Source organism: Melanostigma gelatinosum, assembly GCF_949748355.1.
Source record: "Melanostigma gelatinosum genome assembly, chromosome: 2".
NCBI lineage: Eukaryota > Metazoa > Chordata > Actinopteri > Perciformes > Zoarcidae > Melanostigma > Melanostigma gelatinosum.
Window position 1 is genome coordinate 17,046,846 of NC_136635.1, and position 13,888 is coordinate 17,060,733.

Genomic DNA, 13,888 nt, shown 5'->3' on the forward strand with positions numbered 1-13,888 from the left:
CATTTGTATTACTTTGTTTTCTTAAATTCAATAAGTCCTGCTCTGTTATTTTATTATATTGTATATAGTGTGCATTTCCCATACCCAATATTTTATTTTATTGTGTAACCCTGTTTGCTGCTGCCACAGACAAATTTCCCCTTGGGGATGAATAAAGTACATTTCTATTCTATTCTTCTAAGAAACAACTTACGTAGCTGTGATAAATTACAGCACAAACATGTTTCTCTGCCTTGTGACAGTAAATGCCATGAGTAGGTTTGGTAAAAAAATATGATCGTTTAGGTGAAAGGACTCCAACGAGCATGACTTATGGAATGGCAAAGATAAAGGACACAAATTGAGTTGTTTAAATAAACCATATATTGACTATATATATATATATATATATATACTTTTTTGCAGAAATCAGATTTTGGTGCGAGACGTTCTGTGTTGAGTGCAAAACTCCCCCAAGCCATAAGATCAACATCTGTAATGGATCTGGCAGCATTTCAAACCTTCTGATTGTGAAACGCTGAAGACATGATTACCTAATCCTGCTATTAATAGAAACTGGTCTCTTGGACCACCACATCATGAGTGAGGTAAATATTATTACTCTATATGTATTATACATTCATGGTACATTTCAAATAGAATATATAAATGAATATATTTCAAAGGTATAGTTTCAGATGAAGCCAACTTTGTTCTTGAGTGTATATATTTTGGGTGTTGCGGTAGCGTAAAATGCAGCTTTTCATGACACAATCAATGACCAGAGGACAGCTGGTAATATTTCAAAGTTTTATTAACGAACATAATCTCTGAGGAACAACAGCAGTTCTCGCGCTCTCTGTACATGCAACTGTAGAAAATAACAATTTAGAATTTTTACTTTTCAGTTTTAGTCTTTTTTTCCCCATCCATCCTCATTTTCGGTTTCTCACGTTTTTTAATTTTTTTTTTATGTCTATTTTTTTGCAGGAAATCAACAGCAGCTAGAGGTGAAAGTACTGGATTTCTGTTACAGCACTGACAATATCATCAACAACCCCCCTCATATACTCCCCCCCCCCTCCTAGCTGCTCCAACAATATGTACACAAATAAACTACATTGTACAAATAAAAAAATGTTACATTAGAATCACCTGCAGCAAGCGCACGCAGCTCGTTGCTGTTAGAACCCCACATTCTACGCAATTTTTCAGACTAGTACAAAGAGGAGGGTGCAAAACGTCCTGGGAGGTTTTATTTACAGAGCTATGTACAGTATGTCTCTTTCACGCATTACAAGGAGGAAAATTTACACAGCGGAGACCAACTTCAACTCAAAACATACCACAGGTGTCAGAAAAAACAAAACAAAACAAATAATAAATAGGTTGTTTCTCACCATTTAAAGAGTAGTTCTCCATGCTTTGTATTAGTCACGTTCCACTCTAAAAAAATAGGAACAAAGAAATAGCTACAGTCTGGGTTTTAATAAAAAAATAAACAAACAAAAACTAGAAAAAAAGGCTTGAAATCGTGATTCTATAGAATGAAAAAATCGCAATTATGTATATTCATGTCCAGTAAGAAAAACAACAAATACATCTAAAATAAACATTATGAGTGAATGTGAGGAGAGTAGAGGTAATATGTTGCTGACTGAGGTGGTGTCAGGCTAGCATCTGTATCACCACGGCAAAGTGCTCTACACGCGTCCGAGGACCGATGCCCGTTTGTGTCTGCGTTCAATTTATCCAGAAATCACTCTGTTCGTGAGTTGAATGTTCACACCGGAGAATCAAAGTGGGTGGACGTGTTTAGCCTATTGCTCTGTGCAGCGGTGTGCCGCAGACTGAGGGAGAAAGTTGCCCGTCAGTCGTGTCAACCATCACCATTTCAAGCCTTTGTGGTTACAGAAGTAAAATCAAAGGCAGGGCTTAAACCGTTAAAAAAAAAAGAAAAAAGGGTGATTCGTGAAACGGAAACCGCTTGATGTCTTGTAAACAATAGTGAGAGGGCGTGGTCGGTCAGGGCATAGTAACGGTATACATTCTGCTCGATAAGCAACGTGATTGACATGCCACTGGTGTTTATGCTTTATACAGGAACAAAAACCCAGAAGATAAACACGACAACATTCAAAACTACAAACACTGAGCTAAAAAACACAAGGATTCTGTGAACAAAAGACACCCTTAAACCTCTTTCCCCCAAAACTGTGTAGGAAACCAACAACGAATTAAAACCAAAAAAGAAAACATGACAAACAGGGGTTTAAAAACCAAATGTCTGGCTATTTGTATCCAAGTATGCAAGTCTATACCAAACAGGATATGTGTATCTCTCAAAAATACCCAGGACTATACATCTAGCCACCTTGTCTGCACAGCCTCCACAACCATTGCACTTGACTAGACATACCATACACAGCCATGCTGACCGACAGTGTGTAAATAACTTAAAACGTTTCAGAGACTATTGCCATCAGGATACAGGAGCAGCTCTCTCACACAGACAGGACAGTCTGTGTGTGGGCTTGGGAAAGATTTTCAAAGCCAAGAGCCACTCAAAAAGAATAATAATAGAGAATCAATACAAGTCATCACAAATCAACATTATAAATGGGATTTCCTTTTTTTAAATCGAGGACAAAAAAAACCCCCAGATCTATTCAGCGGTGAGCAATTTCTTTCCCCTCCACTGTTTGTGTTACTGTCTGTCCAGGTTCTGGTTCATTCGAAGGAGATTTAAGTATTGCAACTGGTCTGCTTGGGACTGAAACAAGAACGTGCTTATGGCAAATACCAACACCCAAACGGAGCAATGTGACGAAGGAACCGACCATTTAAAATCCCTGACAACACTAACCAAACCCCTTGTAAATTAAACATGGATAAAAATTAGACGTCTAATGTGACTGGGGCTGAAAGCTTGGGCCTATTATATTTGAATTGACTACCAAACTGATGCAAGTGTTGTATAAGAATCCTTATGAAGGGATATTTAAAAACACTCATTCACGTAAAAGGCCACAGGTCTGATGCAAAGCCAAATAGGTTGTCGAGTCTTCTGACACACTGTGCCATTCAGTGGGTAAAGTTGGAACAGCAATTAAAAACAATAAGCTGCTCACAAATTTGGACAAAGTGGAAGACGGATGTTAAAAGTCCGTAAAGAATGAAACCGTTCGGTGGCTTTCACAACTCTTCAGTCTATTCGACGTGAAAAGCCGAACAAGCTGGGAGAACAGAACCCACAATGAAAAACCTGCGTCCTGTTGGTTTTAGAGAAAATGTTGTTTTGTGATGATTAGAAATGAGTTCAGCCCAATTTTTGTAAATTAAAAACAAGGAAAATGAATTTGAAACCATTCTACATTAACGTGATGGTTTTGCCCGTGAATGACATCTCTCTCACTTTCATCCCACTCGTATATATCTATGTGACTTTGCCCAACAATGAGTACATTTGTTTTTTTCACTGAACAAGGCATTTTCTTGGTTTGAAATTTTTCAGATATAATTGTGTAGTAAAGCAATGAATAATAATCCTCTCTCTATTCTTTAAATAAATCCTCAACAACTATTCTGCTACATCTGAGGGACTATGTGGTGGTTGGCCAGTGGGAGGCCGGTTTAAATCCAGAGGTGTTCTCTGTCAGCTATTTGTGAGTTGTGGAGATCCACGCCCAGGTGAGTTACCAAAGCCTGGGCTGAATCTAGAGATGGGATCATACAACTGTGCACTGGAGTCTTTCAAATACTGACCGAACCGTGTACACATTTTGGCCCATGGATATGAGAGGGGGAAGGGGGGGGGGGGGGGTGCTGCCCAAAAGTGAACTGTACATAAAAAGGTAATTTTTATTTCTTTTGTTTTTTCTTTACACTTAACTGAGTGATATTACAGTACATAGGTTATTTACAACTGTGCAGTAATGTGTGGCAAAATAAATTATCTAGAAGGCAGCAAGAATACATTGGTTAACGAATATAAAAACTGTACATCATTTACGGAATACAACTTTTTTTCATTTTTCTTTTGTTTTTTTTCCATTAAACTAATATTGGCTCTGTAGTGTTTCAAGTCACTTCCTCAGAAACAATGAAATGCCCAAGTAAAGAAATAGACAAAAACAATATTTCTCTCTCCTCCTGCCAAAGCACACTTTCTCAATAGTCTCTTTGAATCTCAACATTCGTTATGTTTGTTTCTTCAGGTTGTCCTGTGGTGTTTTTGCAGTCCATGGCGGTCTGATGCGTTTGTGTTTGGAGCAAGCAGGGTGGCTGAGGAACACTCCGGTCTGTCCTCAGAGATCCATGCCTGTCCTCTTCTGTTCAGCCAGGCCGAGAGGCTGCAGGGTCAGTCTCTTCCTCTCGGACACTGGCCCCTGATGTGCACACACACACAAATCGCTAGCCCTCTGCTGTGTTGCACGACTGTTAAGCTAGGCCTGCCTGGTGCAGTGTGAAGAGAGAGGGGTGTCCTTCGGGTATATGGTCTTATAGCCCCAAAACCATCAGCGACTGGTTCTAGCTTCCTGGTCTGTCCATCCCAGCTGTTCAACAGTGAAGAACCACATGCTCCGTTGACTTCCTCCGGGTCTGCGCTGGACTCTGTCCAGTTCTCCTGGCCCACCAGGAGCCCTGGGTCAACAGGGGAGGCTTCTCCTCAGTCCTCCCTCAGGACAGGCACCACGCTGCTGGGAGAGCTCTTCTCCGATACCGCCTCCCAGTGGTTGGTTCTATTGAAGCAGGGACCAAAATTGAATGCAGAAAATATATCTTTGTCCCTTGACTCACCGAAACTGAGCACTGAGGAGTTGTGTTCCGATGTCAGAGCCCCGAAGCAAAAACTGTTTCTGCTTCTCCCACTCTGATCAAACATAAGCGTAAAAACTTTTGAGGATGAAAGTGCAAGTTGTGTGTTTTCTTCCCCCCCAGTAAAAACAGGGTTCCTTCTTCACGGAAGGGAATCCAGAGCATGTTTTTCATCTTTACTCTTTTTCTATAGAATATAATTTTTTCCTGTGTAAAGTCCTCTTTCATACTTGCTAGCCCTTTCCATTCGTTCAGTTCAACGAAGTCTCTTTGAGAAGAAGTGATTCAGACAAAGTTTGCTCTTAATTTGTGCACAAAAGTGTCATGCAGGCAGCAGGACAAAGTCGTCGTTGACATCGACCATTGGCACGTAGAAGGACGGCACTTCGTTGACACAGAGGGACTTGTGCACTGCTGGGTCCAGCTCCTGGACCTTCAACTGCCACTCCATCCTTTGCACTGCGTTCAGGGCTGCTGCCTCGTGCTGTTGCCGCATCAACAAACATGTCTGGTGGAGGAGAAGCAAAGCATAAATCCACTTGGTGTATACACAAGATCTCGGTATCAACGCCTTCAACTGAAGACATCTTAAATCACTGCAGAGTGCCGATATTTACCTTCATACGGTCATATTTATCATCCACATCCTGGATCCAGGAAATGAACTGACGAGCGTTGAAGCGATCTCTCACAGATTTGTTCTCATCTCCCTGAGAACACACACCAAGTTACAATGTAGATTAAGTACTGGGTTATGTATTAATTGGCTGCCTCTAATGCAATCTGTTATAATTGACCCCACACTTGACAAGAGGATCGGGACAAGAGGATGTCAAATGTGTACATATTGTAAAGCCCTCTGAGGCAAATTTGTAATTTTGGGCTATACAAAAATAAATTGAATTGAATTGAACTTGAGTGTATGCTGAAATATTTCCTACCTGGCTCTCTGATGGCATATTGTATACTTCAGAGTCCAACAGCATGGTGCAGGCACTGAATGGCACAACCTGATTGGCTATTGTTCTGGCGGCTCTGCAGTGGACCCTTAAAACCTCCTGCTCACATGACACAATCAGCTTCTCCTGTGAAAGGAGAAAATTAACATTCCATTTAAAGTTGGGCATTAGGCTAGCCAATGGGCTGGTTAGTGAGGTCAATAGAAATGGGTCTTGGATCAGCAAGATTTCAGAGAAATCATTGTCATGTAACTGATTTCTGTCTGCATTTCACTATAGTAGGAGGTATGCAGATTTCACTTGCATTTATATTAAAACAGGCTTTGAAAAGTGTATAGTGTAGAGTACACGTATGTTGCTGCATGTATAACAGGGAGCGAGCAAAGAGTGAATTAAGGATAGAGAATGTGCAGATGTGTTCCTTACCCGTTCTATGCTGTGCTGCAACCTGAGCTTCCCTCTCACGGCCTCCTGTTGTCTGAAAAGCTCCTTCAGAGGTTCTGACAGCGAGGGAGGTGGGGCAATCTGATGAGCCAACACAACATTGAGTATTATATACTGTCTTCATCAGCCAGAATCAAAACAAGTTTTGTTAACATTTCTACAGTGAGATACAGTATTGATGTCGAGAAAAAGAAACTCCTGCAATGCAGGTCTTTTTTAATCGCAGAATCAGACTTTCATTCCAAACGGTTTTAAAACCTACTCACTGCTTTGTCTATATCGTCGGAAAGAAAGGGGTAAAGACGTCATAACTTACCACAGGGATGTGAAGCTTGCTGAGGGGCTTGCCGTGCAGCAGGTAAGAGCCAGTGTAGGTCACGTATTCAGCGTAACACTGTGGGGCCTGTGGGGTGATGTAGCACAGAATCTTCCTCTTTTCCTCAATCTTCTTCCTGATCTGCAGGTACTCAAAGTATGGGTTGGAGCGGTCACTGATGTAGGGCTCAATATCGTCCAGCTTGATGGCATTGACTACTACAGCCAAGGTCTGTTGGATCATTTCCCTGGTCTGCTGCATGGCCGTGTTTACCAGCTGGACCTGCTGCCCAGCAGAACGTGGGAATTTCCTCTTCCGTGGGTGCTGGGTCTGAGATTCCTCTTCGTCCAAGGGGACAGGGCGACCTTTTGTCGTCTTACTGATAACCAGTGGGACAGAAGTTGTCACAGAAGTAGGTACAGACACTGCCGGGGTTGTATTAGACGCAGTCGAGGACACAGTAAGCACAGATTCATTCTTCAGAGCTGGGAAGGAAGATGCTGAGGTGGGTGTCGGGGTTCCAGTAGGAATTGGGCTAAGGGTCACTGTCGGACTGGTCGTTACAGGGGCGGCAGTGGCAGACGAGGTTACTATGCAGGAGGTAGGAGGGACAGCAGCAACAGAGGGATTGTTCTTGGCGCGATTGCGAGTTATCCTTTGAGGGATTTCATCCACCTTCTTGGGGATATCTACAGTTGTGGAGACAGTGGTCAGGGTTACCGGCGTTAGCTTGGATGTGGTCTCCTGAGTGTCTGGTAGTTCCACTGTGCTGGAGAGGGTGACTGCCACTGGGAGCTGAGGAACAGGACTGCATGCAACAGATTCTGTTACGGTCTCAGACATCTCCTTCTGTCTCACCTCTGAGTTGATAGCAGAAACTGAATCCATTGGTAACGGCAAAGACTCTGTAAGGGAGTGGATCTGAATGTGATGTTGCTTACTGGGATCTGATTTTACAGATGAAAACAACACGCTGGGATCTGACTCATCAGGTTCTCCATAAGGTCCATTTCTTTCCAACATGCCGCCCTGTTGTTGTATTAGAGAGCGAGAGCCGTTAATTGGCTCGGGGTCCATCTCTTGCTGGAATTCGGCATGGGGTGACGGTACAACCAAGTCTTGTCCGGTAGGTTCTCCTAAACCTTGCTCACCAGCAGGGCATGGAGCCTTACCCAGGCTTGGTAAGTCCATCTCCATTATCTCCGGGTCATCTCTGTCTGTAATGGTAGGTCTAATGTGGGTCAGCACAGTCTTGGTGCGATCAACTAGTTCTGGGTCTCGAGACTCAGCTTCTTCCGACTTGTCAGGTAGTGGTAGGTCAGGCAAAGAGAACGGTCCAAGGTCATCCAGTTCATCTGCATCAGCTGAGAATGGGTCTGCCCAGGGCACCACAGGCTCAGGGCCCACAGCTGGAGCCATGTGGCTTTCAGTGGTAGCACTGAAGCTGTGCGTGGTCTGTCTGCTGTCTGGTTCTTCACATGTTGACTCAGTGTCCATCTGATGACTTTCCTCTATGCTAGGCTTGTTGCAATCCTGGAAGAAAGACTCCAGTCTATTGGAGGATGAAGAGGTGTTTAAATAGTTGGGTTCCTCATCGATAGCGGTGTCAGGCCTCTCTGGAGAGGGGATGTCAGCCACAGCCTCCTTCTGTTCTTCAAAGTCCTCTTGGTCCTCTTTATGCCATCTATTCCAGGTAGCATAAGGGGGTGTGACAGAGGGGTGACCAGACAAGTGCTGCATCTCACTGTCTGAATGGTATGGACTAGTTATTTTGGAGACAGCAGCCTCTATCTCTCCATACGTCCTGTGGGGAGATTTGAGATCCATATCAGGCTCCCAACCAATGCTGTGATCAAAACAGTTCTCTCCATGGTTGGGTGCAGAGTGTGTTGGGGAGAGCTCTTGTTGGACCTCTGGTTCCTGTCGGTCTGGAGACTCTTCAGGCCAGCTCTTCCTAAGAGGGTCCTCAACTGGAGGGGAGAAGGAACATGGGTCCCTTGTTTGCTCCAGCTCCTCCACTGCACAGTGGTCTCCATCAGCTCTCTCATCCATATCACATTCGTCCTCAAAGTCCTCCTCCTCTTCTTCTTCTTCTTCTTCTTCTTCTTCCTCCTCCTCCTCCTCCTCCTCCTCCTCCTCCTCCTCCTCCTCCTCCTCCTCTTCCTCCTCCTGTTGTTCTTCCTCCTCTTCCTGCTCCTGTTCTTCAGTGACAGAGGGAAGATCCGACAGGACCAGGTTAGGTTCACTGTGGTGAGGCTCAGAGATGTCATCGATATCCAGGGGTGGCAAAGCAGCAGGAGCTGGGGTTGGTGGTGCAGCAATGTCGAAGCAGGGCTCCTGGGGGTCTGGCCTGTGAACTGGAGTAGAGGGTCTGGGCAAGAAATTGTTGTATACATTGTCAGGAAAATGTTCAGTCCCCTCGGTGCCAGCAAGGGTTGGTGCTGCCACATCTGGTGTCGGAAGGGCTGGCTCCTGCCGAGGGGACAACATCCTAAGTGGGGAGAAATAAGGAGATGGGATGCACTCCAGTCTATCCACCGTTTCTGATTTGTCCTCTAGAGTTTGGGAGGGTGATGACTGATCAAATTCAGCAGCTGGATCACTCTGCTGTCGAAGGAACTTGTCAGCCTCAGCCTTGAACTCATCCTCCAGCGGCCGGCGGACGTCAGAAGATGCAGAGCGGCTGACAAGTGGTAGCTGGAGGTTCTTAGCAGGGGTGGGACATGTGCCCTCCTGGAAACTCTGGGAGTTAGAGTACCTGCTGGGTGGACAACAGAAAGACAAAATATTAGATAATATGTCACATTCAACAGAGGGCAAAAGTTAAAATGTTTAAAACATTAACCCTGCAGTATGTTTGCGCGTTTAAATACCTTTCAAAGAAGGTTGGCGAGCAGGCGTTCATTGACATAGTCATAGCCGATGAGTTCTGGCAGTCCAGCCCATCCAACATAATGTCGGGGTAATCCTCCGCACTACAGGACGGGGTACGTGGAGTCTGCATTACTTCCTCAAAGCTGGGGCAGGAGATGACAGATGTTGGCGTGGGAACACCAGTTGGCCTGTTTTGATCTGGCCTGGGAGAAGCAGGAAGGTTCTCCTTCGTTTGATGGCCAGCCAGCCAGTCCTTTGAATTTTGACTGTCTGCAGACTGGAACTTCCTGCTTGGGGACATCATTTGGGCTGGGAGACCCACATCCTTCAGCTTCTTCTCTTTAAGACCAGACTCCAGACTGTTGGACTTCTTGGATGATAGCTCACTGCGGTTTTTCCGTACTTCCTCTGTGGACTTGCTCTTGTCCTTGAGTTTAGTGTCCCCTGACTTGGGTCTCAGCTTCTCCATTTGCTTCATCCTTTCTTTATGTTTCTTGTGGCGCTCTTCAATCTCCTGGTCTTTTAGACTCAACATCTGACCAAAACTTGTCATTTGATAATCACCATCCACCAGCAGTTTTTCACGTGGACGATTATCTTTCCTTACTGTGTCCTTGGACTGAGTGAGCTTTTCATTTTCATCCTTAGCCTTAGATTTACTGTGGTCCATTCTGTTGTCTTTGTCCAATGTATCCCGACTTCTGTCTTTTTTCAGATCAAATTTAGGACTTTCTTCTTTTGACCTTTCTTTCAGAACAGTGACCTGAGGACTATCTTTCAACCCAGACTTCACATCCTCTTTGGAGTGTTTAAGTGACCCAAAGCCATCAATGTACTTATTCTTCTCCTCCTTTATTTTTTCCTTATGTTTCTCCTTCTTCTTTTTGTCCTTCGTCCTGTCACTGATGACACCAGCTGCTTTGTCCTTGTCCTTTTTGGACATCTCTTTTTCAAATTCCAAGGTTTTATCAAAGTCGTCTTCGCCGTCTCCCTTACTTCCATATGGGAATGTGTAAGGGTCTGCCTCTAGAGGCATGGGCTCTTTCTCAAAAGGTAGACTCTCTCTGCGGCTGTAAGACTCTCTGATCTCCTCTGTCTTGTCACGTTTGTCTCCTTTGTCCTTCTTGACCTTTTCTTTCTCCTTGTCGTGGCTTTTCTTGGACGAGGATGAAGAGGAATGCCGGTGCCTCTCTTTCTCTCTGAACTTGTCTTGGGGTGTAGATATGGACAGGGAGTCTCTCCTGTCCTCAGTCACATCAGTCAGGCTGATGGAGTCATAGTAAGTAGCGAGGATTGGCTCATGACCTCGGTCAGTGAAACTATCTGAAGAGATTTCACTGTTCTTGTCATTGGAGTCATCCTTGTAGTCATTCATGGCTTCTTCCTCCAATTTTTCTAAGAGGGACTTTTCATTCTCACCACTGCCTTTTGAGGGTTTCCTTTCCTTAGAATGGTCGAGCTTGTCTTTATATTTGCTCTTTGTCTTTTCCTCACTGGTGTCCCTTTTGTCCAACAGCTTCTGCTTATTTTTCTTCTCCTGATTTGAGTCCAGTGAAATTCTGTCTTTTCTTTCCTTGTGTTTTGCATCTACAGAATCTTTCTTGTCTTTGTTGTGTTTCTCTAGAGAGCCTTTTCTTTCTTTACCGGTGTCAAATGTGGTTTTTTCTTTCTTCTTTTCTTTGTGGTCTTTGTCCTTTGACTTTTCTGTGTTGTGTTTAGCCTCTGTAGAAGATTTTCTTATTTTTTCTGATGGGAAATGATCCAGCTCATCCTGATCAGGTGTTAAGTCTTTTCTGACGGAGTCAGACACAAGTGCAACAGCCCCATTGTAGCTGTCCTCGTCATCATCACTTTCATCAGTGAAGATGTCAGCTATCTTGTACCACGTTTTCTCACGGATTTTCTCAGGTTTTCTTTCCTCTTTCTTTCCCTCCAAAAAGTCCTTCTCCCTATCAGCATGTTTGTCTTGAGAGGCCTTTTCTTTCTTGTCCTTGGTCTGTTCTGAGGACATCTTTCGATCTTTGTCTTTGCCATGACACTCTTTGTGTTTGTCTTTGACGCCCTCCTTCTTGTCTTTGGTGCCCCTGTCTGCATCCTTTTCCTTGACAGTTTTTTCTGCAGAGCTTTTCTCGCCCTTATCTTTCTCCTGATCAGCTCCTCTGTCTTTTGTTTTCTCCTTGTGCTTGTCAGCTTTCGTCTTTTCTCGCTTTTCCACTACCTCACCCTTCTTTTCTTTCTCCTTTCCAGAATAGTTTCTTTCTCTGATATCACACGATTTACCGACAGCATCGGTGTCTTTGAAGAAAGCATCATTGCCATATTCATCTCTTAAAGTTTCCTGTTTGATTTTGACCTCTTTTCTTTCCTTCGTGAAGTCATTCGAGTCTTTACGGTCTCGACTGTTGTCTAAAGAGTCCTTGTCTTTCTTGTCTTTGACTGTGTCCGTGGACTCCTTCCGCTTCTTTTCTTTTTCAACTGAGTGACTGGAGTTTAATTTCTGTTTTTCTGACCAGTCCTTCTTCTTTTCATTTGTCTTTTCTGAGGAATCTTTGTCTTTCTTCTTGGAGGGGGCTTCTTTATCTGATCTTTTCTCATTGTGATCCGATTTCTTGTCCTTGACTTTGTTTTCTTTTCTCCTTGTCTCTTCCTTAACGGTCTCCACAATTAGTTTAACAGCGTTGTTGGCTTTATATTCCTTGTATTCCTTGACAGGAGCGTCCCAACTGTCATCTCCATAAAGGGAGGAGTCAGAGGACATCTCCGAGCCCCATCTGTCATGATGGTCATCCGAGGCACTGAGCTTTGTGTCCTCCAAGTTGAGGAAGTGGTTGTTAACGTCATAGCCTTCATACTCAGACTCTTCCTTCTGTGCTTTGTCTTTTTTACATTTGTCCTTCTCCTCCTTGGGGTTTTTCTCCTTGTCCACCTTTAAATGTTTTTCCTCTTTCTGCTCACTTTTCCTGTCTGTCTTTGAGGAGGACTTGTCCTTGGACTTTTTCTTTTTCTCCTCTTTGTGAGCCTTTTGTTTATCCTCCTTGGGCTTCTCCTTCTCCTTGACAGTTCTTTCCTTGTCCGATTTTAAAGGCTTCTCCCTCTCCTCTTTAATTGTCTTATCCTTGGTAGAGTCCTTTGTTTTCTTATTTTTCTCCTCTTTTGCTGTTCTGTGCACGTCTTTTCCAGATGACCAATCCTTATCCTCAGACTTGCTTTTCGAAAGCCTGTCCTCTTTTTTTGAATGGTCTTTTTCGTGTTTGGATAACTTGACCTTGCTCTCAGCGGGCGATTCTGCCTCAACAATTAGGGACTTCTGCCTTGAATCATCAAAATCAAAAGAATAGCTCTTGACAAATTTCTCATTCATGTCTTGATTGAGAACTAGACTAGGAGCTTTGTCCTTTTCCTTATTTTTGTGCTTGTGCTTCACCTTATGCTTTTTCAGCACTTTGCCATCTACATCGGTTTTGGAGATCGTACTGTCTGCATTGGAGTTTTTGTAGAGCTCAGAATTCTTCTTGTCTACTGTGCTACTGTGCACATTGTTATTCTTCTTTTTGATCTCCTGCGCTTTCCTCTTCACTTGTTTTATTGACTCTACACTGGAATCAGCGGAGGAGTAGTCGGACTCACTGGACAGTCTTGTTCTGACTGAATCTGAGAGAGAACTGACGTCGGACCACGTCGGAGATGAAACAGTCTTCCAGCCATCTGTCCTCCACTGCTTTGGATGCTGTTCTGCTAATGATGGTACTTGTTTCTGAGAGTTCGAGTTTCCATGGGAAGATGAAGAGGATGCATTAAAGCCAGGGGAGTCTTTCAGACTTGTTGCAGAAGAGTCCTTTATACTGTTTGAGCCCTTATCCTCCTCACTCTCCATATCCCCACAATCCGAGTCAGATGTACAGAACTTGTCATTGACTTTACCAAACCGCACTTCTTTACTGACATTGTTTTTACTCTCTTTCTTCCGTTTCTTTTTGACTTTATTCTTGTCTTTTTGTTGTTTAGAGCTCATGCTGCCAGAGTCTCTAGTCTTAGTATTTGTTTGCTGGGCTTGTTGCCGCGGCGTAGGCGCTGGCGTGAAAGACGTCCTATCATCCTCGTCTGAACTGTTACTGTCAGAGATGATCCGCCTGACAGTTTTCTTTGGTGTGAGCGAGTTGCTTTTGGAATAGGTTTTGACCTCCATCTTGGGTGTGGCGATCAAGCTGTTGGCCTTGATGACCATTTCCTTACGGAAGTCTTTTTTCAAAAGGTGTTTATCGTCCACAGGAGGAACACGTTCCTCCTCATCATCCTCATCAAATTCATACTCGTCTTTTACGGGTGTGACAGCAGATTTAGGAGTGTCAATGGTTTTCCCTTTCAACTTCAACTTCTCAAACTCTGAGTCCGTGTTATTGCCATCGACAGAGCTGGACGGGGCAAATGAGGGTGCATCTTCCTCCTCTGAAGATTCTGTGTAGAAAAAAAGAGGCAGGATCAAACAACTGATATAAAT

The 13,888-nt window shown here is 43.9% G+C and overlaps 1 protein-coding gene across 3 annotated transcripts in view; it reads right to left on the bottom strand.

Moving 5' to 3' along the window:
- Positions 1-781: 781 nt before the first annotated feature.
- Positions 782-13,888, bottom strand: part of ankrd11 (ankyrin repeat domain 11) — a 101,451-nt gene continuing 88,344 nt past the window's right edge. For 2 of the 3 annotated variants that reach the window (XM_079288183.1, XM_079288184.1), the window contains 6 exons: positions 9,390-13,845; positions 6,517-9,277; positions 6,183-6,281; positions 5,739-5,882; positions 5,415-5,507; positions 782-5,305 (listed from right to left, as the gene is read on the bottom strand). In XM_079288183.1, coding sequence (XP_079144309.1) covers positions 5,120-5,305; positions 5,415-5,507; positions 5,739-5,882; positions 6,183-6,281; positions 6,517-9,277; positions 9,390-13,845 — 7,739 coding nt within the window. In that variant the 3' untranslated portion in view covers positions 782-5,119. The remainder of the gene's footprint in view (positions 5,306-5,414; positions 5,508-5,738; positions 5,883-6,182; positions 6,282-6,516; positions 9,278-9,389; positions 13,846-13,888) is intronic. The other variant, XM_079288185.1, reaches the window with a different exon arrangement.